Source organism: Mangifera indica, chromosome 1 (assembly GCF_011075055.1).
Source record: "Mangifera indica cultivar Alphonso chromosome 1, CATAS_Mindica_2.1, whole genome shotgun sequence".
In the NCBI taxonomy this organism is placed as follows: Eukaryota; Viridiplantae; Streptophyta; class Magnoliopsida; order Sapindales; family Anacardiaceae; genus Mangifera; species Mangifera indica.
Window position 1 is genome coordinate 1388946 of NC_058137.1, and position 26737 is coordinate 1415682.

The window sequence follows — 26737 nt, forward strand, 5'->3', positions numbered from 1 at the left end:
GAAAGCATTATTCTGTGACGTCACATACGTGTTCTCTTACTTTCTTGATAGAGAGATAGTCTTGGTGTAATGATGAAAGTTTGGCTTGGCTGCTGTAAAGTTGATCATTTACTTTGTTTTTTCCCTAGACGAAACTCTAAATCTTGTCATTGGCTGGATGAATTGGTTGACGATTGGACAACTTTGGTCTTGGAAATTCGATAACAGTCTAATTCCACCGCCTGTTATTTGAAGGTGGCTTCGAGCTTATCAGCATATCAATTATAGTCCTAAAGAAAAGTATTCGAGAAACTCGATTTAAAAAAAATCGGACTCCAACTCTATTCGACTTATCCCTCTGTTTATCTTACACCTCTGTTTAAGTACTGCACTTAACGAAGAACCGTCATGTGTATTACATGTTAAAGCTTTATACGTCACATTTGTCCTTGCCATGTTGCATAGGGAAAAGTGATGCATACTGTTGGTGCCTTGCTGATCTGTAGACCATTTTTTTTCTCATTATTATGTGCAAAAAAATATATATATACAGTAAGAGGATGCATGATTGAATGTCCAATCAGACAATACGGATGTTGCTAAACAGTGCTAATTTGGAAAGGTGTCTCGTGACAAAACCTTTGTTTTTACTTGAATTCATTGCTTTTGCAGAAAATGGGTTATGAGTTCATTTATGTTATGCCATCTGCATCAAGCTGATCACATAACGCGATTATTTCAAATGCTATGGAGACAGCATATATTCTATCAGGAAATCAAATTGTACTTGAAATCCCACCAGAGATAACACATGCGTTGATGCTGGTAATGTTTATAGTCAAAGTTTATAGGCTTTTTGTTATCGTATTTGGGCTGCAACACAAGAGCCTCCTCTTGACAAGACTTTTCACTCAAATCGTACACCACATAATCTATCAAGAAAATTCATGAAGAATTGGACTTAATCTTCATATCCATGGTTGAAAATGCAAACCCTAAAAGGAAATCAAAATATATTTGTTTGGTTAATTTCATGGTGCTAAAATGGTGAACCCTGATAAGGGCTTTTAAGCTTTTGTGTTTGGTGTCCTGTATGTAACATTGGTAACTAGGCATAAATTCAAGCTGACATAAGCCTCAACAAAGTTTAACAGGAGCTCAGTTCAAATCTAAGAAATCCAATTTGAGTTGATAAATGTATTGAAAAAAAAATTATCAAATATGGAAAAAAAAAATTATTGGAAAGATAAAATTAAAGTCATAAATATGTTGATTACTCGCTCAAATTAAGTCAAAATGCGGCTATCTCAATTCAAATTTGATCCATTTAAATTAAATATCAAACTAATTCAATTGGAAAACACTCAAATTTACTCTTAAGAATTGATTGTATGTCTGCAATCAGCTACAGGGTATTGTCGTGGGGTCTTTGAATGTATGACAACTGATGTACAGGAGCGTGTTCTTGTGACGTGAGACTTGGTGACATTAAGGTTCACGGGCTGTGTTTTGATTTGAAAATAGAACAATTTGATTGGAAATATATGCAGGAAGAGAAAGAAAGCTCATGGAGTATACATTTTGTACAGAAGTTGTCTCAATCTCAATTCCTCACATGTTGGGATGCCCATCAAATTTCATCCACTGATGAAAACAAACTACACAGCATGATAGCCGTTGGATCTCTTAACGGGATCATCTATATGTAGGCCCACTGGACAGCTAGCTATGACTATCAAAATCAATTACTTTAAACTAATAATCCCCCACAAAATAGGAGAAAGAGTCTTTATTTCAAGATCATGCTGCTGCTGCAATGCACTGTGTCTCAAATATCAATCAATCAGTGAGTGAAACGACAGCGTACCCACCATTAATGAACTTACCATCCCTTTTTATGGATATATACATTGAAGCAGCCAGGCGGAATCACTGCTACTTTGAGTTAATTGGACTATTTTGTTTTAGTAAACAGTTATTGTAGAAAATAATAATAAAAAGAAAGAAAATTATTCAAAAAAGAAGGATAAAAATTATTGGTGAGATGTGTTCTAAATTAAAATTAATCTCAAACCGAACTCAAACTGGATGAACAAATCCTTTTTTAACACGAATTTAACTTGTTTAAATCAAACGCTGCACTGAGTACAGTCGAATCCACCACTAAATTAGTATGGCTAGTTATTGTCACTTTAGATTCCTCTTCATAATAAAGATTCCTACGCACCCTGATCCTCTTTTCACTCCGAATGGCGTGGGGGGTCAAATTTGATGATCCAAAAGCCCATGAACTTTTTGTAACATTGTCCCACATGGAATGAGTCTAGGCTTAATTGGAAGCCCATGAAAGAGGCCTAAAATGGATGGACTCAACTTACCCACCAATTTTTAATGAAATTTTGTTTTCACAATTTTTATTTTAATAAATTTTAACTACATTTATATTCTATCTTATGGTCTTGTAACTTTTGTTTTAATTTTTAGTATTTATTTAGTACATAAACTGTAAGTATTAATTTTTTAATGCATTAAAATAAGTTTTTAAATTTCTACTATTTCTTTGTTTGATGCAAATTTATTACTGAAATTACAAAGCGAGTAATTTCATAAGGAGATGAATCTGAAAAAGAAAATTTTTAAATTTGACCCAAAAAAACATAATTAACTATGAAATTTGAAAATAAAAAGTAAACAAAAACCTTAATTAATCCTAATTAAACAGGGTTATTTTTTGTAATAAATTGGGTTTAAAGAGATTTTTTTTTTAAATACAATAAAGGTATATTTAACCATCAACAATTCTAATCAAATTGACATGGGCTAAAAATCACTTGTAATGTGTTATTTCGATATTATTCAAGATTAGATTTGATTTGGATCGAACCAAGAACAAGACTCGCATAAGATCATCTCAAATTTATAATAATCAGTTTGAGATTTATTTCTAAAAATAATCTATTTTCGATTTAATTCAAATCAGTTTAAATTTGACTCTTTTAATATGAGCTTGAATATTTTGGATTAAAGCTAACCCTAAACTAAACTTATTACAAACCTAAAAATTATAATTAAATATAGTTTATTTGCCAATTGGTAATTTGGTATATATTATACTTTTCCAACCTATGGCAGGCTTTTCCGAATTGGGACCCTTGGTAATTAATTAGTCACAACTTAATTCGTGGACAACAAACAGTAGCTCTTCATCTTATTTTCATAGACCTCTAATAACACATAATCTATGCTCTTCATGATGCTGGCTTGTTCAACAGGCCAAATTATATCATTTTCCGTGCTTTTTTTTCACTTTTCACAGTGGGAAGTGAAGACGGGTTGTCGTTTTTAGGTGTTCGTTAAGATTGCACGCGGAGAGAATGACTGAACCCATTTGTCCCACATCGAAAAGTTGCCAGATACACAGAGATCGTGCAGTGATAAAGATTATGCGCCCGTGTGAAGTAATGAACCTTTCACTTTCGTCTCCTTAAGAAAGCCAGAACGTGCGCTTCTGAGCTCAATTCGCTCCATTTTGTCCTTTACTTTGCTCGAAATTGCGCCCACTGGGGCTGATGATTTGGTGTTAGCTGAATGTGTCCCACTCCAGGTTGAATGGAGTAACAAATTCACGCTTTTAAGTTGTAAGCAACAAAAATTTTACTCCTGGTTCACTTTCCCACTAAATCTGATTGATTATTATAAAAACAATTGTTTTATTCTTTTATTAAAATTATAAAATTATTATAAATATTTATTGTAAATATCAAATTATCAATATATTATTTTATTTTTATTTTTATTTTTAATATTTATATATTAAAAAATGAAAATATTAACTAATTTCAAAATATTGTGTTTTAATTTTTTTAATATAATTATCATTTTTAAAACTATTAAATAATATATAAAAATTTTAAAAATTTCAAAATATCCTAACTTTGTTAAATTTCTAAAAAAATAATTGATATATCTCTTATATTTTCAAAAATTATAATTTGTCCCTAAACATTTGAAAAGGAAAAATAAAATAATAAGAGAGAAAATTAAAAAATGAGGAAGAAAATAGACAATAGAAAGAAACAAAAGGAAAAAAAGAAACTAGAAAATTCTATACAAAATAACTTTTTTATTCTTTATTTTAACAAAATTTATTAATGAAAATGAAGGACTGATAAGAACTTGACTTTTTTATTCTTAGAATTTGTCCTTTCAGTAAATCCTAGGTGGGAAATAGTTTTTTGGCCTAGCTGAATCGTTTTTTTTTTTTTTTTTTTGCGCACATAATTAGGACTTTATGAGAAAATTTATTAAGCTAATAAATGTTTTCTATGAACATCAGTATATAGAAAACAAACAAAAAAATGTTTTCTGATCTCTGTAAATAACCAAAAAACCAGAAACAGATAAATCACAGTGCGTCAAGAAGTGGTGTTGTCAGTAGCCATTAACTTTTTTCTCCTCCTCTGAACCAAATAATAAGCCAGCCCTCCAAAAAGAAGCAAAATAATCAAACCATCAACCACTCCCACCAAGATTATGACCCACTTTTGCAAATCTGGCTTACCACCATGGCTTGTCCATGTCCCCTTCGGAACCTTTACCATATAACTCAATCCATTTCCCCTCTCAATTTGCTTCACCCCAATAACCACTCCATAAAGTCTGCATTCTGCTGAATCAGAAGAGTACAATGCAGCAACACATTCACAGTCATCTATGCACAAATCTGAACATAAATCCTTACTAACATTGACCCTTTTCTGAGCATTTTTTAGTACACTAGTAACCCCGTGAAGTTCAAGCATTTCAGCCTTTTCTCTTCCACGTAACACTTCTCTAGGAGCTCCTTCACCACACCCAGAATTAACTTTATCCAACAAATGAATCGAAGAGCAAGTATTTGAGAAAGTACATATGGCACAAGGTTTACACGCCAGGGGAAGATCACAAGTGTTGTTAATTGCTTGAAATGCTGCCTTAAAGCTATGCTCATCTTCAGAGTAATAATAGAGTCCTAAATTTCCTGTTTTGTTTCCCAATGCTAAAAATCTCAGGGGGTCTAGCTGTGAAGAAAAGATCTGGGCCATTTTTTTAGCTTTTTCACTGTAAATCTCTAAGCCTTTTGAACCCAAAACAATATAAGTGATGTTTCTGTTCTTGGAGGGCTTAAATTCCCAGTAAGAATAGTTAGAATTACCTGAGTACAGGTATAAAGCAAGTTTGTCATGCTGAATTTCAAACGTGTAGATTTCTGTTGAGTTGGTGGGGAAAGAAGTTAAGCGAGTGGCCACATTTAAGCTCTGCCCCCAGAGCATTACATTAGTTGGAAAATTGAAACTTTGCCACTTTATAAAATTCAATGCATCCAAGAGAACTAAATTGCCCGTCTTTAAAATCTGCAATCTCTGCATAGGATGGAAGAAACAAGAGAAAATCATATACTATGAGAAAAATGACGAGTTTTTTCATGCTTAATTAATCTGTAGTTACCTCCACACCTTGTCTTGAAGTCCCTGATCGCCAGCCAACTCGATTCTTTGGACCTTTTAACTGTAAATCTCCATCTTGTGTGAGCTCCAGAACACATTTTTCTGAAACATAAAACTGTGAATAATGCCCAGAGTTCCACACCTTAACATCTCCAAGAAAAACCTCTAAAGAACAAGAGAATTTCCCATTAACAGCTTCAACGCTCAATGCAGCTTTAAAATTTGGTGCCATTTGATTAGTCTCCATTAGAAAAGCTCTCCCAATAAATCCTACACTATATTCAACGGGCACAGCAAGTGTCAACCTGTATCCATTATAAATATCTGATTTACAGTAGCCATGATGAAAACTCAACGATAAAACAATAATAAACCCAAACAAGAAGACTGAACATAAACTTGGGTTTTTCCGGCAGGTGGGTTCGCCGTGCATTAGGATTTTCCGGCGGAAATTGAAGAGAAGAAGGAAAAGATAGGCATGAGTGTACTGTGCAGAGAACTTTCCTAATCCCACTACCCAACTCTCAAAAAGGATGGTAGGCTTTCAATTTGGCTTCGTTACTTACTTGTCTCAACAAAAGCGCATTCATTAGTAGTGGGGTTACTCATGACATATGGAATATTAATTGTCAATTCTCCTGTTTAACATTGAATTGAGTGTTGATGGTGTCATTATCGGATTCAATAAACAAATATATATTTGTAAACAAATATATATAGTATATATTTAGTGGATATTATTATATAATTAAATAATTTTAAATTAAATAATTATATAATATTTCATTATATAATAACTTATAAATATATTCTTGTTTATATATCTAAAATAAATATTTGTAATATTACATAATATTATTGATAATATAGAGAGAGAGAGAGAGTTTTATTGATAATAATTTTATTAATAATATATGGATAAAATTATGTATACAATTTTTGTGTATAATTTTATACATAAATAATGATATATCATCATGTGATTGAGTATTATTTTATTTTTAATTTTTAATTATACAATTACATGGTAATACGTCATTATTTATATATTAAATTATACATAACATTATTTTATATATATATACAGAGAGAGAGAGAGTTCTATTGATAATGATATTATTAATTAAAGGCCAAATGACTATTTCCCCTCAAGGTTTAGTGTAAATAGAACTTTTCATCCGTTAACTATCAAAAATTTAAATACCTAACATTCTATTAAATTTCATTGTTACTATCACAGTAAAATTATCATTTAAGAAAAATATTTTAAAAACTAAAATTTTATCAAATTTTCATATTTATGTTTAAAAACTAATAAGTCAATTCCACCAAAACTTTGAAAAACTTACATTACCCATTGAGTCTTTATAACAACTATCGGCGGTCAAAGACAACGGTGACGACAATATTCCCCCTCCCTCTTAGCTTCTTTCTCAGTCGCGATATATTTTTAGTCAACTTCTCCCCTTACCAATAACGGGACAAAGAGACTAAGATCTTTTCCTCGTCTGACAAAGAAACTTAGATCTCGACCTTTGCATCGTGTCTTCGATGAGGGGAGAATACTATTGATGATAGTCGAAAATGGACTGTGATTGAGAAAGAAGCTCAGAGGGAGAGAGAACGTTATCGTCGTCATCATCTCTAACCACCAGCATTTGCTACAAAAACCTTAAGAGGGAATATAAGTTTTTCAAACTTTTGGTAAAAGTGACTATGTTAGTTTTTGAACTTGAAGGATAAAAATATAATAAATTTTTAGTTTTTAAAATATTTTTCTTAAATAATAATTTTATCTTTGACAATAACAATTAAATTTAACATAATGAGAAGTATTTAGATTTTTGATAATTAATAAATAAAAAATTATATTTACACTAAACCTTGTGTGAAAAATAGTCATTTGACCAATCAATTTAAGTTTGAATTAAATTTATAATAATCAATTCGAATTTATTTTAAGTCAATACACAAATCATCATAGAGTTGTTAACAAGAATAATAATATCAACACAAGTGAATAACAATGTTGGTAGCATCGATAATATTATTTGATGAATAAATTAATTAATTTTAAATTAAAATATCAAATTAAGTCAATTTCTAACTTAAAATCAATTTGTTGAAACTAAATTATTAGTTTGAGTTAAATCATCCACGTAGCGTCTAATCTTATCCAAAAGTACTAAATAATTTTGGCTTGCGGGGAGTAGGCAAGAGAGGTGGTGCCACTGGGGATGATCCAATTAAGCAGGATCAATCGAGTTCGAGCGCATCTTTTTCTTAGTGGGCTGCAGGCACCCTTTTGAGTGCGATTCTGAATGGTCTGATTATGCCTTCCACGTGTCGTCATGGCTCTCGATTCACACTGCTCGCACGCTTTACTTACATGTTTGTTCCATGTCAGCAATCTACTTGCACACTACAGTCCATTTTCAGAAAATCACAGCCATAAAAAATCATCTTTAATAATTAAAATATATTATATTAATTATTTTAACCACCCGTAAAAATTCTTTAAGATATTTAAAATGCCATTAGACCTTTAATGTAAATCACAATAAATCTTATAAATATTATAAAAAGAAATTTATGAATTTGTTAATGCATTCTAAAAACAATAATATATTAGATATAAATGATTAAATACTAACAGATATAAATAAATTAATACTTTAAATTAAATATAAAATAATAATTAAATTATTTAATTATATTATGAAGCACCAATTTATTTATATCAATTAATATTTATAATGTCTATGATATTTGAAAGTTGAACCATATAAAAAAAAGTAAACACTAATAAGATGATACCATAATAGCCTATGATGAAATTTGGATAAAGATATGTAGGACACTTAGGATTTCTTTAGGCTCGACAATATCATGTTGTTGAAATTAATTGGGAATTTAATTGAGATCTTTAAACTACACCAACCGTGATAATGATTCACCACTTTATTGGCAAAGTTCAAAAGGGTTAGGTTGCCCATACAGCCGTTTAATATGCTCTAAAATTGCAAAATATCGATTTGCTCAAATTCAGGCTCAGATTGAGGAGTTAATATTGAGTCGATCTAAATATTTGAATTCAAAGTTAAAATATTTTTTAGATTAATTTAAGTTTCAACTTGTAGGTTTTGAGCTAATCCCAAGTTAATTATTTAAATTTATGTCAGATTTAAATTAAGTCTTATTTAGATTTGGTTTGGATCCAATCCATGCTTATTTACAGTTGACACCAGTGCACAAACAGGCCCATAAGAAGGAATTCAACAAAACTGATCTGGGCTAATGGTGGCCCAAAATATGAAAGCCTTTGTAATTTCTCGCTGTTTTCCCGGCGGAATCACGGTTATCGTTTTACTACATTTGTCGTCGTTCTCACTTCTCAAAGTTCTTGGTAAGCTGAACCATCTCGGATTCAATTGAATGAAAATTGAATCCTAACGTGACAAACAAATACTTACATTCTTGTTTTTAAATTAACCCTGTCTCTTAGATTTCTATAATGATCTTCTTGTACCGTACAATTGAAGCCCATCTTTGTCGCTTGCCCATGGCGATGGCGGGAAAAATGAATCTTGTGAGTAACAGTTCTAGAACTAGTGGTTATTCGTCTATCCAATTTGGAAATCTTAGACCAATTCATATTGGAACTGTGAGTGCTTCTTTCCTTTCTGTTCATTTTAATTCAATTTCGAGCAAATTGTAATGAACTTATGAATAATAGCTGTTTAGTGTTTATAACTTAGATAAATAAAGTTGCTTTTTTTTTGTTTCCATTTTTGTATTAGCTTATGTTTCTTCAAGACCCATCTGGGAAGTCTTTCCTTGTTGATGATGACAGTAAAAACGTTCCAAATTTTAGCTATCTTATTAATAGGAAAATGGGGATTGATAGAAATGTTGATTCATCTCAATTAGAGAACTTACCAGTTGCAAATCCTATGAGCCATCAGGATGTTCAGTTTGAGGCCGATTCTCTTATTATCAAAGCATCTAAGTCTACTCGAAGTTACTCAAAGCATGAGATGGATATTGAAAATGAGGATTTTTTGGAAGAGCAATCCAATTTCAAACGATCTCATGGAAGGAAAAAGAGAATTGATCTAGGGTCAGAGCGGCTAATAGGAAATGTGTGTGCACCCCAACTTGGGGATTCATGTGTTTCAAGTTCTACATCTTTTAGGGATAAGGGTAAGCCTAATTCAACACGAGTCGAAACATCTCCCCATGGCCAGAGATATTCCAAACATGGAATGAGTTATAAGAAGTTAGATTGTTCCAAAGGTTCTGGTCCATCCAAACATGGGATGAGTCATAAGAAATTAGACTTTTCTGGAAGTTCGGGTTTGTTTAATGTCAAACCATTTGATATTTGTGTATCCAGAAGTAGCTTTAGGCATTATACAGAAGACAAGGAAAACCATAATGAATTGGAGCCGACTGAGGACAGAAGTAGACAGGAAGTACTGAGGCCTGGGATGGTTCTTTTAAAACAATACCTTCGACTTAATGAACAGGTAAATCTTGATTCTTTACTATTGTTGGATCATGGATGAGCTGAAGTATATTGTTTATTTTAATGCTTTTATTTTTTTTCCATGTCAGAAGTTGTCTATATGAAATTTTTGCTTTTATTCAAATTATTTGTTTGATATCCCTTGTTGTTAAATGATTATTCTGTGGAAATCTGTAAATGTTACAGATAGAAATTGTGAAGACTTGTCAAGAACTTGGTAAGGGACCTGGTGGATTTTATCAGCCCGGTTACAAAGATGGAGCAAAACTTCGGCTCCATATGATGTGCCTTGGCCTTGATTGGGATCCTCAGACCCGTAAATATGAAAAACAGAGGCGTGTTGATGGTTGTGAGCCCCCTCATATTCCTCAATCTTTTAATCAGTATGTTCATACAGCAATCTCAGATTCATATGCTCTAATTAAAAAAGAATTCAGACTAATCAATGTGGAAGACATGCTTCCTGCAATTTCTCCAAATATTGGTATAGTGAACTTCTATACTACCAGTGGGCGACTAGGTCTCCATCAGGTCTGTAGCTACATATCTCTTGTTGGCCATTGTGCAACTTATTTCTTTTTCTGGATGTTAATTACTGAAACGTTTTCCAATTGACTTTATTTTTTGAAGGGTCTTAAGAACTTTAGTTTCTTTTACTCATATTTGCTATCTTTATTTGTAGGATCGTGATGAAAGCTGTGAGAGCCTCCGGAAAGGTTTACCTGTTGTATCCTTCTCAATAGGTGATTCAGCAAAATTCCTCTATGGGGATGAGAGGGACATTGACAAAGCAGAAACAGTCGTTTTGGAATCAGGGGATGTGTTAATATTTGGTGGTGAGTCTAGACATATATTTCACGGTGTGTCATCCATCATCCCCAACTCAGCTCCTGGCTCTCTACTAAAACAGTCCAATCTTCGTCCCGGCCGCCTCAATCTAACCTTTAGACAGTATTAAAAACCATAATCACTCTTCTAGCTGAGTTGATTACATTGAATATGGGTTATGCAGAAAACTTGGCCTGCGTTCACAAATATGGTGGTTACAATGTGTAACTTGGTTTTCATTCTGTGATTCATCAAATGGAGGAACAAAGCATTTTGTTAGTGCAAAATGGGGAATCCCTTGTGGAATATTTTATTTGCATCCATGGTCATTGGTTAATGAGATCATTTTCAGCCATCATTAAATAACTGACTGGCAAATCGTAAAAGAATACAAAGACGGGTTAGACTGAAATCTGAATATTCCTCGGCCGCGAAATTTACCAGTAATGTCATGACTTGAATTGCATACTGTTAGACTTTAAACTGATTTTCCCTTTGGAGAAATTTTTTTTTTTTTTTTCAAATTCTCACCTCATTTCACTTACTTTCAACTTATAAATCATTTTTAATTCCTTCCATCTCCAATCTGCAGGTGTTAAAAGCATTCACAACAAGCAAATTTCAAAGGGAAGCAATAGCTCCAATGTTAAGATGCATTCAGTAAAAAATAAAATAAGGAGATTGAAGCGTGAAAGATATCAGGTAAGTTTACACAATTATTTGATAGACAAGACACGTATGGGTTACATCAGTGGGGCTTCCCAAGATAAGATGCCCTGCTGTCATAAAATTTTAGGTGTAGTCCGGTTGGTGCATAGCCAAGCCAATATTGGCAAGACAATCTAATCCGTCCAATTGGCCCACCCCATCTCTTTCAGTGTTGCTTTCAAAAAGCCTGTCTTTCTCTCTAATTATTTGTTTCATCTGAATGGAAAGCTTGTCCTCGAGAGGGGATGCCAATGAAAACCAATTTCTTTTACTACTATCATGACTTGCGCAAAAGAAATGTGGAAATCCTACGCAGCAAAACATAGCTAGACGTTTCTCTTGCTTTAGTTGTAAACTATTGTTTTATTTATGCTGAGCATCTTCCACGGCCACATCTTGAAGTTGAGGTCGCTTTCGTTTGATTTATTTATGCTGAGTGTTTTAAAACTTAGCTAGTTGTTGTGCTGGTAGGGACTCCATTTTAATCAGAATGTAACGACGAAAAGATGACCAGATTCATTAGCCCACTAAATATATGCCATATTATATTCCAAGTTCATTTTTTGAGATTGAAACTATAATTAGCTTTGTTTCTGAGCCAAAGATCCAAAATTTTGATTAGAGTTTTTTTTTTTTTTCAAATGATTTGGGAAGAGTCCAGAATGTAATATTATTATGAATCAACAGAATCAATTTAATTCCGCATGATGGACACATATATTATAGATTATGGAATTATATAAACTAAAAGTTATCGAAATACTTGTTTGTGTCATCTTTTAATATCTCTAATGTAAACAAATAATCTAAAAATTTGGCTTTAAAATATCACAAAAATTTCAACATATACAAACCTCATTGAGGGCTTCGAAACATTAATTTTCCCTATCCTAAATTGCCAATATTGCTGTTGACATGACTCTATAGAATAGCAATAGCCTTTAGACCAACGAAAACGAGAGATTAATTATAGTGGCTGCTTACAGAGCCACCACTTAGGGCTGTCTTTATGACTACTCACACTCCTAGTATTAGTCAAAACGAAAGCAGCAAATTGCTGCAATATTTTAGGAAGCGTGCATTTGTGAATTGACTTGGTTTTAAGTCAAACTCATATTCAAATTGAGTCGAATATTCTACGAGTTGTTAGTAAATTTATTTTTTTAATAATTTTTCTTTTTTACCTATGATTTGATGATTTTGTATCACCAATTCAAACTAGAACTGAAATCTTTTAAGGCCAAAAGACTTATTTCCACCTGAGATATAGTGAATTCTCAAATTCTCATCTACTAACTTTCAAAAACCCAAACACCCACCTATGATTTGAAAAACTAATACTTACTCTCCAAAATTAAATTAAGATTAAAAGTAAAATCATTATTTAACAATAATATTTAACATTTATATCATTTTACCTCCTTAGTTTGAAAAACTAACAATTTTACCCGAAATTAAGTTTTAAAAAGTGACATTTTCCCCCCTACCTAGGGTTTCCAATTGCGTCGACAAATTTCTGGCCAACAATGGCCGATCTCTCTCCCTCCCGGTGTCGTCTCTCTCTTCGGTGTTCAATATTAGGTCGATAACGCCTGAATTCGACGGAATCCAAACAAAATTCAGACAAAAAGTCGAAACTCTTAGTCTAGATCTTCGTCGTCTAGACGACGACAACAGTTCAGATGAGGAGATCAGTCTCTTCTGGATCGTCGTCGTCGTCCAAACGAAGAGTTAAAACTCTTCGTCTGGATTTCATCGAATCCAGACGTCGTCGACCCAATATTGAACACTGGAGGGAGAGACGACACCGGGAGGGAGAGAGATCGGTCATCATTGGGCGAAAATTTATCGGCGAAATTGGAAACGCTGGGTAGGAGGGAAAATATCACTTTTCAAAACTTAAGTTTGGACGAAATTGTTAGTTTTTCAAATTAAAGAGGTAAAATGATATAAATGTTAAATATTATTATTAAATAACAATTTTACCTTTAATCTTGATTTAATTTTGAAAGGTAGGTATTAGTTTTTCAAACCATGGATGGGTGTTTAAGTTTTTGAAATTTAATGAATAGAAATTTGGGAATTCACTATACCTTGTGTGGGAATAAATCTTTTGGCATTTTTATAAATTTGAGCCAAACTTTGTTTTGATTTGGTTAGAATCTACTGCTACCCATGTCAGTGAATCTATCCACGGTGCCTCCAAATCCGATTGAAGGATTAGATATTATCGAAGTTTTTATCCGTTTGTGCTTTTAGAAAAGACATGTACATTGATACAAGCTTTTAGAAACTGTTGTGATCGAATTTGGCCACATTTTTTTCACATGAGCGGGTTTTTGTCAGTAGTTGGTGTCAGGGCTACCATTTTTTGATCCCTCGGTGCGTGCCGATTCTTCATCAAACAATAAAAAATCACCAGTGCCCACTCCGCCCTGAAAACACTAAGCCACAGTTTTTGTACATGAAACTCGTGTCAGTTTGCGTATTATCATAATAAAGAGTCGTTGTCTGAGTGGTTGGGTTGGGTTCTTACTTTATACCACACTCACGAGCCAGACTGCTTGTATCGCTCATCAATGGCCCCCTTGGGAAATTTTTTAATTGTTCTAGTGCAACAATTGGTCTTATCCATTATTATTTCTCACAAGCAACAAAGCATGCATCCAAATAAAATTCTAACTTTAGTTCCTTGGACATATTGATTGTGTTACTAATTATATGTATATATATATATATATGATGCAAAAAATTGCATCATAAGTATACAAGATTTTTTAAGGTGTTTTAATTGCTATTTAAAATTATAAATTCATTGTTATTTTATTAGTATTTATTATTATAATTTGATATTGTAACAATATTAGATGCAATTTTTTAACTAAGAAAATGTAATAATCACCACTATTTAGTTTTAAAAGAAACTATGTCAATTTAAATTTAATAATTTTTTAAAACTATTTTAATAAAATAATATTTTAATCTTATTTTATTATCAAAAATCACTTACATTACTTATATTTTTATATCAAAATGTTATTTATCAAACTTAATTAAATATTTTATATTTAGTATTTATTTTTACGGTAATCTTTAGGAAAAAACCACTTTTCTTTTAACATTATGTGTACAAAAAGAAAATAATACTCCGAAGAGATTCACGGGCAAATTTTGCCCAAGCGGATGCAGGAGTTCTGTAGTACAGGGGCACGATTGTCATTTCGGGACAAAACCTTCCCTTTGCTCCTATATAAATCTTTCTATGATGTAACTCTTCAGCTCGTACGAAAACTTGCAATCACACGCACTCGCTATTCCTCCTGCATTTTCGGAATCTCTTTCCATAACAACTCTTAAACCAGCCAAACGAAGATGCAGAGATTCATCACGAGAAAACTATTATCAGAAACAACTTCAACCAATTCTCAGCGGTGGCGCCGGTGCTTCTCTCAGCCAGTGGAAAAGCAGGAGGCGTCTCTAAATGACAATGAAGTTTTTCTTCCTAAAATGCCCCCATTCGATTACTCTCCTCCTCCCTATACCGGTCCCTCAGCCGATGAGATCTTGGCCAAGCGGAAGACTTATCTCAGTCCCTCACTTTTCCACTTCTATAGCAAACCCGTGAGTCCGCGTTACAGCCGATCATTTTCCTTCCATATGAACTATGATTGAATCGATTTCATTATTTTATTGTAATCTCATTTGCATTTTTGATTCAATCTTTTGAGTGGGCCGCACCGCTGAAATGAACGGTCAGATCTATAGGATTTTAATTATACGAATCTGTGTGTGACAGCTGAACGTGGTGGACGGAAAGAAGCAGTATTTGTTCGATGAAAACGGCCGTAGATACTTGGATGGTTTTGGAGGGATTGCAACGGTGTGTTGCGGCCATAGTCATCCTGATGTAGTCGACGCCGTGATCAACCAGATCAAGCGCATCCAACACTCCACAGTTCTCTATCTCAACCATGCTATCGCTGATTTCGCCGAGGCACTAGCCTCCAAAATGCCTGGCAATCTTAAGGTCTGTCATCAACGGTCCACGTTTCATCTCGTCTTTGCTTTTTGTCGCTTTCCATTATGATGATGAAGATCACACTACGTAGGCCCAGTCGTGTCTTTTGAAGAGTCTAGTTAATCGCCGATGGTAAACATCGTATGGTATCATATTAACAATATTTTTTAAATAAATATTACTATAAATTAATTAAAATTCGAGAATGTCTTTTCTTGTCTAGATAAGAAGTTTAAAATTCTGCTTGTCAATATTTTAAGCTAGATATTTCTTATTATATTTTGTGTAGGTGGTGTTCTTCACAAATTCAGGCACAGAAGCGAATGAATTGGCAATAATGATGGCAAGATTGTACACAGGATCTAATGATTTAATATCTCTAAGGAACGCGTATCATGGTAACGCAGCTGGAACCATGGCAGCCACAGCCCAGTCCAACTGGAAATTCAACGTTGTTCAGGTGAAAGTACTTATCTTTCAACTCTTACTTATTTTTATTACCTTAATTCCAAAAAGCATGGGCCCATTTTCAAGTGAATGAGAATGATTTTGGCCCTTTGCTTTGCGCTATTTGGATTGGAATATCTTAGGCTAATATATGCACTCAGCCATTATTTCTTGCCTTTACAATATATATATATATATATATATATATATATATATATATATATATATATATATATATATATATATATATATATATATTATATATGTATACATACTTGAAAGCATGGTAAAAATGTGGAAAATTGTTGTTACGTGAAGGGTTTACAAGTTTTGCCTTCTTTTACTAACCTTTCTTTGTTTGAAATGCAATTAATTTAAGGGTATTTAATTAAAATAAGCAAAATTTTAAACGTTTATACGTTTTTAGGTCACCCTATAAAAGTTTTACCAAAATAAGCAAACCGTATTTTTTTTACCCTTTTTGCCCTTATGTTGAAAAACCAAGTAAAAATATTTTTTTTGAGAATGTGCGTCGGTTTATGGTGGTTACGATGGTGGCTAGGGATTTTACACTGAAACCCTAAATATGTCGAATTATGTATATGGATGTTTTTGAATGTTTCGAACGCTTAAAATGATGTAGTTTCAATGTTAATGGATGTCTGGAAGTGTAGCCGTTGAGAGACAAAAGCGCGCAAATTTACAGTGTCACGCAAACTGCGCAAATTTACAATGCTGCGCAAACATTGTTTACACCGCGCAAACCTGTTCACATCGCGCAAACACTGATTACATCGCGCAAAAGTAGATATCATAGTCTGTGAACAGTATTTTTTGCGCGATTTTGCAAGCAGTTTGCCCGATGTGAGTAGTTTTTGCGCGGTTTGCGCAGCACTGTTCACAGTTTGTGTGACACTGTTCACAGTTTGCGTGACACTGTTCACTTTTTACGCTTTTGTCTCTCAATGGCTACACTTCTAGGCATCTATTAACATCGAAACTACATCATTTTAAGCATTCAAAACATTCAAAAACATCCATATACATTCGACATATTTAGGGTTTCACTGTAAAATCCCTAGCTACCATCGTAACCACCATAAACCGACACATATTCTCAGAAAAAATATTTTTATTTGGTTTTTCAACATAAGGGTAAAAAAGGTAAAAAAAATACGATTTGCTTATTTTGGTAAAACTTTTCTAGGGTGGGCTAAAAACGTATAAACGCTTAAAATTTTACTTATTTTAATTAATTACCCTTAATTTAACTAACCTTAGATTTCCTTTGGAAGAATAAAAAATACAAGATATTTTTTGGGATCTTGTGTCTTTCTTTTTCCTGTGTGGTAAGGGATCACAACTTCATATTAAATATCTGAGAGTATTAGTCCATTTAGAGGACCATCTTGCATTAGGGTCCAAACTTGAATTTATCGCACTTGTTATACAGTGTCATTTGAACTTAAACAGTACACTGGGACCGGTAGAGAGAGAGAGCCGCGGTAGAAAAATTTATCTGAGGTTCTGGCCTGTATCAGGTCAACGATGGAGTGAGCATATATAAGTAAATAGGCAAGAAATACAATTTAACCGGTAAAAATATTGTCTGCTGTCCTGGAGCGTAATTATATGTTTTCTCTATTATATAATTCCTCAACCAAACTGCGTAACTTATCGCTTCATCACTGTAGACATGGTTGCTAACTACTCTCATTATCGTTTGGCCAACAGACTGGAGTTCATCATGCCCTGAACCCAGACCCATACAGAGGCGTCTTTGGTTCAGATGGTGAAAAGTATGCCAAAGATATCCAAGACCTTATTGACTTTGGAACCAGTGGCCATGTTGCTGGTTTTCTTTCTGAGGCTATACAGGTAATTTTCAGTTCCCCGGATTAGAATTAAGGTGTTATGTTATGTGTTCTTAGAGGAAAGATGATTTCATACTTGACAGGGAGTGGGTGGCATAGTAGAGTTGGCCCCAGGTTACTTGCCTGCCGTTTATAAAATTATTAGAAAAGCTGGAGGTCTTTGCATTGCTGACGAAGTTCAGGCAGGGTACGCTCGCACAGGTTGCCATTTCTGGAGCTTTGAGGCCCAAGGTGTTGTGCCCGACATTGTGACAATGGCAAAGGTTAGTTTGTCATTGCCTTTTGTTCTGTAGTGAACCTGAAAACTTATCCCTGCATCACTAAATCAATCCATGCCATTGCTCTACAAATTATTAACTGCACAGCTTATCCATACACCTTTAACAAGTTCAAACAAGCATTTTTCCACTATGTCTATCGTGTTGGTTCATCATGCAATAGCATAGGGTTGTATTCTGATTATTTGTTGCGGTCTATGCCCAGGGTATCGGAAATGGCATTCCCCTGGGTGCTGTAGTAACTACTCCTGAGATTGCGGAAGTCCTGACTCACCGCAGTTACTTCAATACTTTTGGAGGAAATCCTTTATGTACAGCTGCAGGGCATGCTGTTTTGAAAGTGATTGAAAAAGAAAAGCTTCAGAATAATGCATTTGTTGTTGGATCCTATCTGAAAGAAAGACTAACTGCACTCAAGGATAAGCATGAGAGTAAGTTTTATTCTTTGTCCTTGTATCCTTATACGTCAAGAACTAGCATCTATGACTCTAGAATTTTTCTCACTCATATTCTTTGCTTCTCTTTATAAGACGAACTTAATTGGTTGCTGATTATGTTACATGATGACCTTTGCAGTAATTGGAGATGTAAGGGGAAGAGGCTTTATACTTGGAGTTGAACTCGTCACTGATCGCCAACAAAAAGCACCTGCGAAGGCTGAAACTCTACATGTAATGGACCAGATGAAAGGTATATGTTTTTGTCCACCACATTTCAACCTAGCCATATTTTAAGCATATGGTTGTTAATAAACCGCTTTTTTCCTTATTGTAGAACATGGAGTACTGATTGGGAAAGGTGGATATTACGGAAATGTTTTCAGAATTACCCCTCCTCTCTGTTTCACTAAGGAAGACGCCGGTATGTCTTCACATACCCTTTTTCAAAAAAATGGACAGAATGTTATTCTTTTTCATCACAGCTGTATTTTTAACTTCAACATAATGTTTGCAGATTACCTGGTTGATGTTATGGACTACACCATGTCAAAGATGTGAAGCAAAGCACACACCACTCTGTGGTCATCGGCAACGTATTTAATCAATATCTAAAATTGTACTATTATATATCTCTCTGTTGTGAATGAAATAATTAATGCATATAGGTTTTCGCTTGAATTAGCTTCCGACGGTACACTTTTAGCAAACGTTGAGTCAACATCTCGTTGCCTCTTTGTAGCTCTCTTGTTCTTACTTATTGCATAGACGATATCCCTTTTTATCTTTTTTTTTTATATATAATTATTATCTTATTTTCATCTAATAAAACAAAGTTGATCCGCTGGTTGAATCTTTCAATTTAACTTGATAAGTTGTACTCTGCTTTGCTTGATTGACTCTTATAATCATATTGCTAGAGTACAATACAAATCTTTCAATTCAAGGTTTGTTCACGAACAAAGAAAGAAGCTGAAGCCTCGGCTAAATTTATATAAGAAATTACATTTTACATTGTATCAATTAAGCAACTACAATTACATCTTCCCTTTAAGTCCCTTGATCTTAAGTCTAAACTCAAATCTAATGAGTCAAGAATTGGGTTTCTTTCCTTACAACAAACTAAATTTGGGTTAACTGAACAATCCAGTTTGAATTGGTTTAAAATAAATTTAAAGTTAAATTATTTCGAATCTTAATCCGTTGATCTTAAATTGATTAGGAATTAATTTTTTTAGATTTGAACTGATTTTAAGCTAAGTTTGATTGGGTTAAGTGTGGATCTAATACAGTCCTAATTACATCAGTGCGTTTAATATTAACTAGGTATTTCCTGGGATGGATTCTTACATTCCATTCGATATCTATGTTCACTGCTCTTTATAGAGTAAAAACTGTAATTTCATTTATGACCCGATACCTTCTTTCTCTCGTATATAAAAATTACAGAAACAATAACAACATAATAATGGAATTCGCCACTGCAGTTTCAGAATCTTCACGTGTAACAAATATTAATGACAATGCAAAGCAACGAGACAGAATGTTGATGAGAAGAAACTTTCTTTTCCATGCAACTCAATTTCAAATTCTAGTCGGCAATCGCATGCCGGGCACCATTAATGGCGTTTTGGTGAAGACTCAAGAGTCAAGAAGAGGCCATTAATGAGCTGTTTTGACTTTTGAGAGCGGTTACTAAGTGTCCTTATTTAAATTAGGCCAAATTGGGCGTCCAAATAAGAGGAGCGGGACTGTTGGAAAGAGAGAATGTTTCAGGAGATAGAGGCCGTCAGCAATTGAGCCAAAAATGATGCTGAAGATTTTAAAATGAAACCCTAAGGTGAAACTGTCATTTTTTAAAACTTAGATTAGAGGAAACTTTTAATTTTTAAAGTTTAAAAGGGCGAAAAGAGATAAAATTTTAAAAGTTTTATGGGTGGATATATAGTATTATCAAACTTAAAGGGGAAACTTGAAAATGCAACATACCTTGGGTGGGACATAGTTCTTTGGCCTTTAAAATATTATATTTTTTTGGACGCGTTTTCAAAATTACCCCGTCCTCAAGTGTCAAGAAGACACCATTGGTAAGAGAAAAAGATCCACCTCCATCAGGTAACAAACCCCTCATATATATAAACTGCTTAACATTCATAATCAAAACCTAATTATAAAACTGCATCCAATAGTAATACATAAACCAAGCAAAACTGAATCACAAAGTCGATCACATATTCTAAACCGCTAAAAAATCTAGCGATCGTGCCGAGCAGCCATTGATGAGAAAGGAGTATGGTTGGAGTAGGAATACCTGGTGATGGTTGTGGTTGAAATTTCAGTAGATCGGCGGCGCTGCTGCCGCGTGAGCACGCTGTAGTAACGAACAGCCGATGTTAAAACAGAAACAATGTCCATGAATAAGCATGCAAATTCATGGCACATGTAGATACTCTTTCTTAGAATCACAGTCATCAGAATCGAAACTGCATCCACAAGTTGTGTGCTCATTTCTTTCTCGGCTTTGTAATTTGGTAATGGTTTCTCAATCCTCCCTTGGCATGACGAGCGCCTTAGATTTGATAAGGCATGGTTCACGTCATGATCACTCTGAAACCTCTTATATAAATATATTCTCGTCGTGTAATTACTGAAATATCCTCCCAAAATAATTTATCCCATACCTGTGCTCGCATTATTTGATGAAAATTGCGCGGAGTTGGAATTTAATTTAGGCATAAGGATGAATTGAATGGAAGTCTTATTTAACGCACACACATATATATAATTAGATTAAATTTATTTTAATTTTATTCCATTAAATATTGAAATATGATATTAGATTTTTTTGGGTTAAATTTACGATATTAAATAACAACTAATTACATGAATTAAATACAACAGTTACTCATATAATCTATTCGTAAATTATGTAATATAACATTATTCGAATACCTTTTATACAACAAATTGGAAAGAGAATCTTTAATAATTACAATCCTTATTATGTTTATTTTTCACATATAAATAAAATGAATTTGAATTAAACTAACTTAAATTTGAATCTATATTTAGTTTGAATAAATTAAATTTTAGCTAAAATTTTAATTTGATTTGAATTTGATTCATTTGTATAATATTATTCACTTTATTAATAATTTTTTTATGATATTTTATACTAATTTAAATGAGTTAAAACTCGAATTAAATATTATAATTTGAACTGAATTCAAATCAAACCCTGAACTGGCCTTGACTTACCTTGAATTCATCCATAAATTTATCTACTTTTTTTTGTTAATAAACATTCCACTAATATACTCATTGAACAAGGAAGAGAAAAATTGTAGTTGGGTGTGCAAGTGGATTGAGATAGACACAGGGTCATAATAGTAATTTAGTTTATGAATTTCAAGTTGGCAAGCGTTAAGTACGAATGAGGACATTATGGACTCATCCTGGAGTTGGCTCCCTATTATTAAACCATCTATACCTGCAAGTTCGGCGACTTTTTTCGCAGAGTGTCGACATTCTTCCTTTGTATAATATTACAAGGAAACAAAAGTCCTCCCCACCACAGAATCAGACAGGCAGATTTAGATGGCCGTATTTTATTCACTTTGTCTTTTTTCAACCTTTAGAACCGCAAACAAGTATTTTTATTGAAATCACGAAATATATATTATAATATTAATATCCTTTATATCATTTTTAACACCCACTAATTTTCTTTTTAGCCACCGTTTCCAATTTTAAACGAAGTTATAACTATAAAAGAGCATTATTATAATATTTTATTTAAATTTTTAATTAAATACTCAGATGATTTATCATATAATCGAATGTTTTTATATACATAATTTTATTAATTTAAAAATAATTACTTTATCATACAAGTATTTTGTTTTAAGGGATATGAACCTCATAGCTTTATATATATATATATGTGTGTATGTGTGTGTGTGGAGGATTTGTGTGATCGATGCTGATTAAATTGTTTCAAGCTTTATTATTAATTTTTTAATTTAAATTTACTTTTAGTGACTTGAACTCAATCTAAGTTAATTCAGATCAAATTAAATGACCTGAGTTTGAGTTGAGATTGTTATTGCTCAATTTAATGGAATCATTAAAAAGTTATCGATAAATTAATCTTTTTTTCTGGTGGGATTTTTTCTTCTTTTTTTTTTTTTTTCATTGTGACTTCTCTAACAAACTCACCTCTAATGAAGCAAGTTTGTTCCAGCTAATTTTTTAGAATTGCACATATAAAACCCTGAAGTGAAAAAATGGAGGGAAGAAAAATATTTCCCTAATTAAAATTGAAGATAGGTGCCAAAGACAACAACAAAACTTTACATACTTAGTTTTAATTACTTTATGTTATAATATAATTGAATAATTTTTATATAATAATTAAATATTTAAATATATAATTAAATATTAAATACGCATAATATTTCTCATGAAAAAATTAATGAAACTAAAAATCACATTCACTTCCCTGTTATATGAGCTGTCCAAACAAAGGAACTGTCGCTGTAGCAAGCTACAAGCTGGACCAGCTGGATCTGAAAGAAAATTCGGATTGGGTCATGTGATGAAAAATGGGCTCTGAGGGACCCGGGTCCCCAAGACATTTATAAACTCAATCAACAGATGAAAAATGGACCCAATTCGTGCAGTGCAGATTGACATGTGTAAATCTGAAGAATGTCAGTCAGGTTCATTCAGATAGAGGAACATTTTCCTCAATTTGTTTTCGCAGTCCCAGGATGGTAAAAAACATGATTGATTGTTAAGAAAATAAGAATAACTGTTTGGCTGTAAAGCACAAACAAGTAAAAATCTGTCCCTGGACACATTGATTGGCCTTCAATTCTGAAGCATTTAGGTGGCAGCAACAGCAGCCATAGAATAAAAATACACCAGCCTGGCTGGCCACAATTAAACCAACCAACAAAATGTACTGATGTTAGCCCAGACAAAATTTCAATGGTGGGTAACCTTTTCTTTCCCTTAAGTCACTTGTTATTTACTTAAGTTCTTAACTAAATCACAGTAAGACCTTCAACATACTGGTAACCAGCTGTTTGACTTCGTCTCGCAGCTCGCTGAGCATAAGATGGGTAACCCCAGCTCGATTTAATCCATTCCCTGGAAACTCTAGTTACCCTTTTCTATTTCTCTAGCAAACCAAACTTAAGTTGGGTGTTTCTTATTCAAACCAAGCTTACATAGTTCAAGTTTAATTTAGGTTGAATCTATCCTTATAAATTGGCTTATATCTTGTTAAATATGTACTAGAAAAATGGCTTTGCTCAAACCAATACTGATAAAAAAATAGAGAATGTATAATAGAAAAAAATCATTGAAATGTAAAATCTATTCTGGTGCATAAACCTCGAGACTGATGGGATTCTCTGACATTTTGCTACCTGTGAGCTAAATCATCACAATTTTTTTCACCCTTAGTGGTAAAATACTAAAAACTTCACATCTAATAAATACGATAGATTAGATATTAATTTTATAAAATATGAGTTTTGATCTTTACATTTATAAATTTAATATATTTTTAATAAAATATCAAAATATAAGTCAGATGACAGGTTTAACGATACAAAATATTCTTAGATATAAGTAATAATACACCAATCTTAAAAAAGACTTAGCTAAATAGTAGTGGTCTTAATAGTATATGGTGGTTACACTTAAAAAAAGTGTTGGAGATTAAATTTTTATATCTAATAAATACAATATAAGTAAGTGACATATAAGTACTGTGAATTAACGCATAACATAAATTAATTAGTTTTGTGTAATATAAGTTTTGATCTTTATACTTATAAGTCTAGTATATTTTCAATACTTAATAGCAACCACTGTGGTTCTTCAAAATTGAAACACACAATAAAAAACAAAAAATTTATAACAGGGTTGGATCTGAATTGAGATAGATTGGTGTTTGACTCAATCGAATTAGAGTTTTAGTTTGATATCTCAAATTTTTTTTAATAATATTATTTATTTGATTAATAATATTATTTATCTTATTAATATCTTTAGATGATCTTTAACTAATTTAAACAAAAACAAATTCAAAGTAAGGATTATAAATTAAATTGAACTCAAATTCCTAGATTATGAATATTGCCATGAGATCACATCAACAATGACAAATGCAATTACCTCATACAGACTTAGGATCCTTAATTAGTCATAGACAAAACTGTTTCACACTTGGCCAATAAAGCGACTGATTTGTTGACCAATTTGTCTAATTAATAATGCCATTACGGAGTGATTAGGTGAAAGTTAGGAGCTTAGAAATGTCTAAATGAGGAATTCAATTAGTGGGTTCTTTGACTCTTGCTGCAATCTTTATCACTTCCACCTTGTTTGTCAAGCCACATTAAGAATTTTTATTTCTTCTGCTATCATTGCATAGCAAATGTGTAAGTGGCACATGACTCACTCAGGCATCTTTTGGAAAATTTGTTCCAAGGCATGTGAAGATTTAACAAGTATATAGAATCCTCCACTATCAAACGCGCCTTTAATGGGATTGAAGGCTTCCAGCCAAGCTTGTAGGCTCACTTATGGCCCTTATGGTTGGGGCTGTGCTCTCACGGGCAGGGGAAATTGTTGGGGTTTGTGTCAAAACTTCTTTCAGTATTGTATTGTGCACAAAAAGCTAACAAGGAAAAATTGGACTTTGGACATGAAAAAAGGTGATAAAGTAGTATTAATACTTTCTTTATCAACATTTATGACCTCTAGGTCAACCATTCTCCTTGTGTCTCTAGAATATAGATATTAAATTCCTTATGGTTGGTGTGTGAGATGGAGGGCCAAAGAGTTTTCAAATTCTCATTGAATTATGGTTTTAAATCGGCATTTGTTATGTTATCAAAAGTGTAGATGGATTTGAGCTAAATAAACCATGAATAGGGGTTTATTTAAATTTGATTTAAATATCAAAAATCTAATTTAAGTCGATGACAAATCTGTCAAAAAAGTTATTAAAAAAGTCAAAGAAAAAAATTAAAGATTATTGAAAATAAAAATAAATTAATTTATCAAAAAAATAAAAAAATTATTATAAAAAATGAATATATTAATAACTTTTCGTTGATTTGCTCAAGTTAGACCCAAGATTTAGCAATATTATTACATGAATCATTCATTTCACTGCTCGATTGATTATTAATTATTTCCCAAAATGCATGCCTCCTTTTGTCTATTTCATCTTGATTATTTAGACCCACATGCCTCTTTCTCTTGCCTTGATGGGTTGGCCAATTTATGTCTCGCTTATGCAGCAAACCGACCTGCCTCAAAGTCAATATCTATTGTGGGTCTTGACCCCACAGTCCAACTTATTTAGTCCACGTATTAATTTGAGTATTTCGATACATGATTTTAACTTGCAAATCTTCACTATATAGTACACGGATTAATTTCATCATCATATTTGCAGAGACCAATTTCTGCTCAATGAGAAAAGTGACAGCGGAAAAAGCCAAACTGTTCTTCAGATTTTAACTTGTTCTTATTTTATTGCGAATTTGGATAAACTTTACCGCAATAGATAAGCTCTCCATCCCACTTGTCTGTCTATTTTCACAATAAAATATGCGTCTTCATGCATATTAGCCGTTAACCACGAGACAATTTGAGAACTGACTTTCTACAATGCTATTTTTGCAGTATGTATTCTGGGCAACAAAAATCATTAGTATCAATGTTTTCATAAGCTCATCCGACGTGAACCCGGTGGAGATAGCAACCCAATTTAATCAGTGGTTGGATTGTTTAACTAGTGAACAGAATAATTAATTGTTAAAAATATATTTAAATAATTTTATATAATTTATTATTAAATATATAATTTAAATATTTTATAATTAAAATAAATTTAATTTATTGATATATATATATATTCAAATTTGATAAATAAAATCTTTTGTTCCATTAAAATCATTAGTCTAATCTGATCTAACCTTAAAAACTTTTTTCAAGTAAATTGATATTGTTTTTATTAATGGGTGATGGTTGGACCAACCAATCCAATCCTTTTTTTTTTTTGTAAGCAAATAATTATATATAATAATAATTAGAATAATACTATATGTATTTATTTTAAATACATAA

At 32.7% G+C, this 26737-nt stretch overlaps 3 protein-coding genes across 4 annotated transcripts; 2 read left to right on the forward strand and 1 right to left on the reverse strand.

The window, feature by feature from the left end:
- Positions 1–4260: 4260 nt before the first annotated feature.
- Positions 4261–6023, reverse strand: LOC123217702 (G-type lectin S-receptor-like serine/threonine-protein kinase SD2-5). Its single transcript, XM_044638805.1, has 2 exons — positions 5467–6023; positions 4261–5381 (listed from the first exon to the last, which is right to left on the reverse strand). The coding sequence occupies exons 1-2, from the start codon at positions 5896–5898 to the stop codon at positions 4395–4397; spliced, it is 1419 nt and encodes a 472-aa protein (XP_044494740.1). The 5' UTR covers positions 5899–6023; the 3' UTR covers positions 4261–4394.
- Positions 6024–8603: 2580 nt separating this feature from the next.
- LOC123214096 lies at positions 8604–12087 on the forward strand. Of its 2 annotated transcripts, none has more exons than XM_044633821.1 (6): positions 8604–8871; positions 9008–9129; positions 9266–9994; positions 10180–10524; positions 10676–11264; positions 11414–12087. In XM_044633821.1, exons 1-5 carry the CDS (start codon positions 8763–8765, stop codon positions 10949–10951), a joined length of 1581 nt encoding a protein of 526 aa, XP_044489756.1. In that variant the 5' UTR covers positions 8604–8762; the 3' UTR covers positions 10952–11264; positions 11414–12087. The 2 variants fall into 2 exon arrangements, with proteins under 2 accessions (XP_044489756.1, XP_044489765.1); XM_044633830.1 differs by having other exon boundaries at positions 8611–8871; positions 9431–9994.
- Positions 12088–14798: 2711 nt separating this feature from the next.
- On the forward strand, positions 14799–19264 carry LOC123223069 (alanine--glyoxylate aminotransferase 2 homolog 2, mitochondrial-like). Its single transcript, XM_044646139.1, has 9 exons — positions 14799–15150; positions 15326–15556; positions 15837–16007; positions 17729–17872; positions 17952–18131; positions 18352–18577; positions 18723–18836; positions 18921–19007; positions 19101–19264. The coding sequence occupies exons 1-9, from the start codon at positions 14902–14904 to the stop codon at positions 19142–19144; spliced, it is 1446 nt and encodes a 481-aa protein (XP_044502074.1). The 5' UTR covers positions 14799–14901; the 3' UTR covers positions 19145–19264.
- The last annotated feature ends 7473 nt before the right edge of the window (positions 19265–26737 follow it).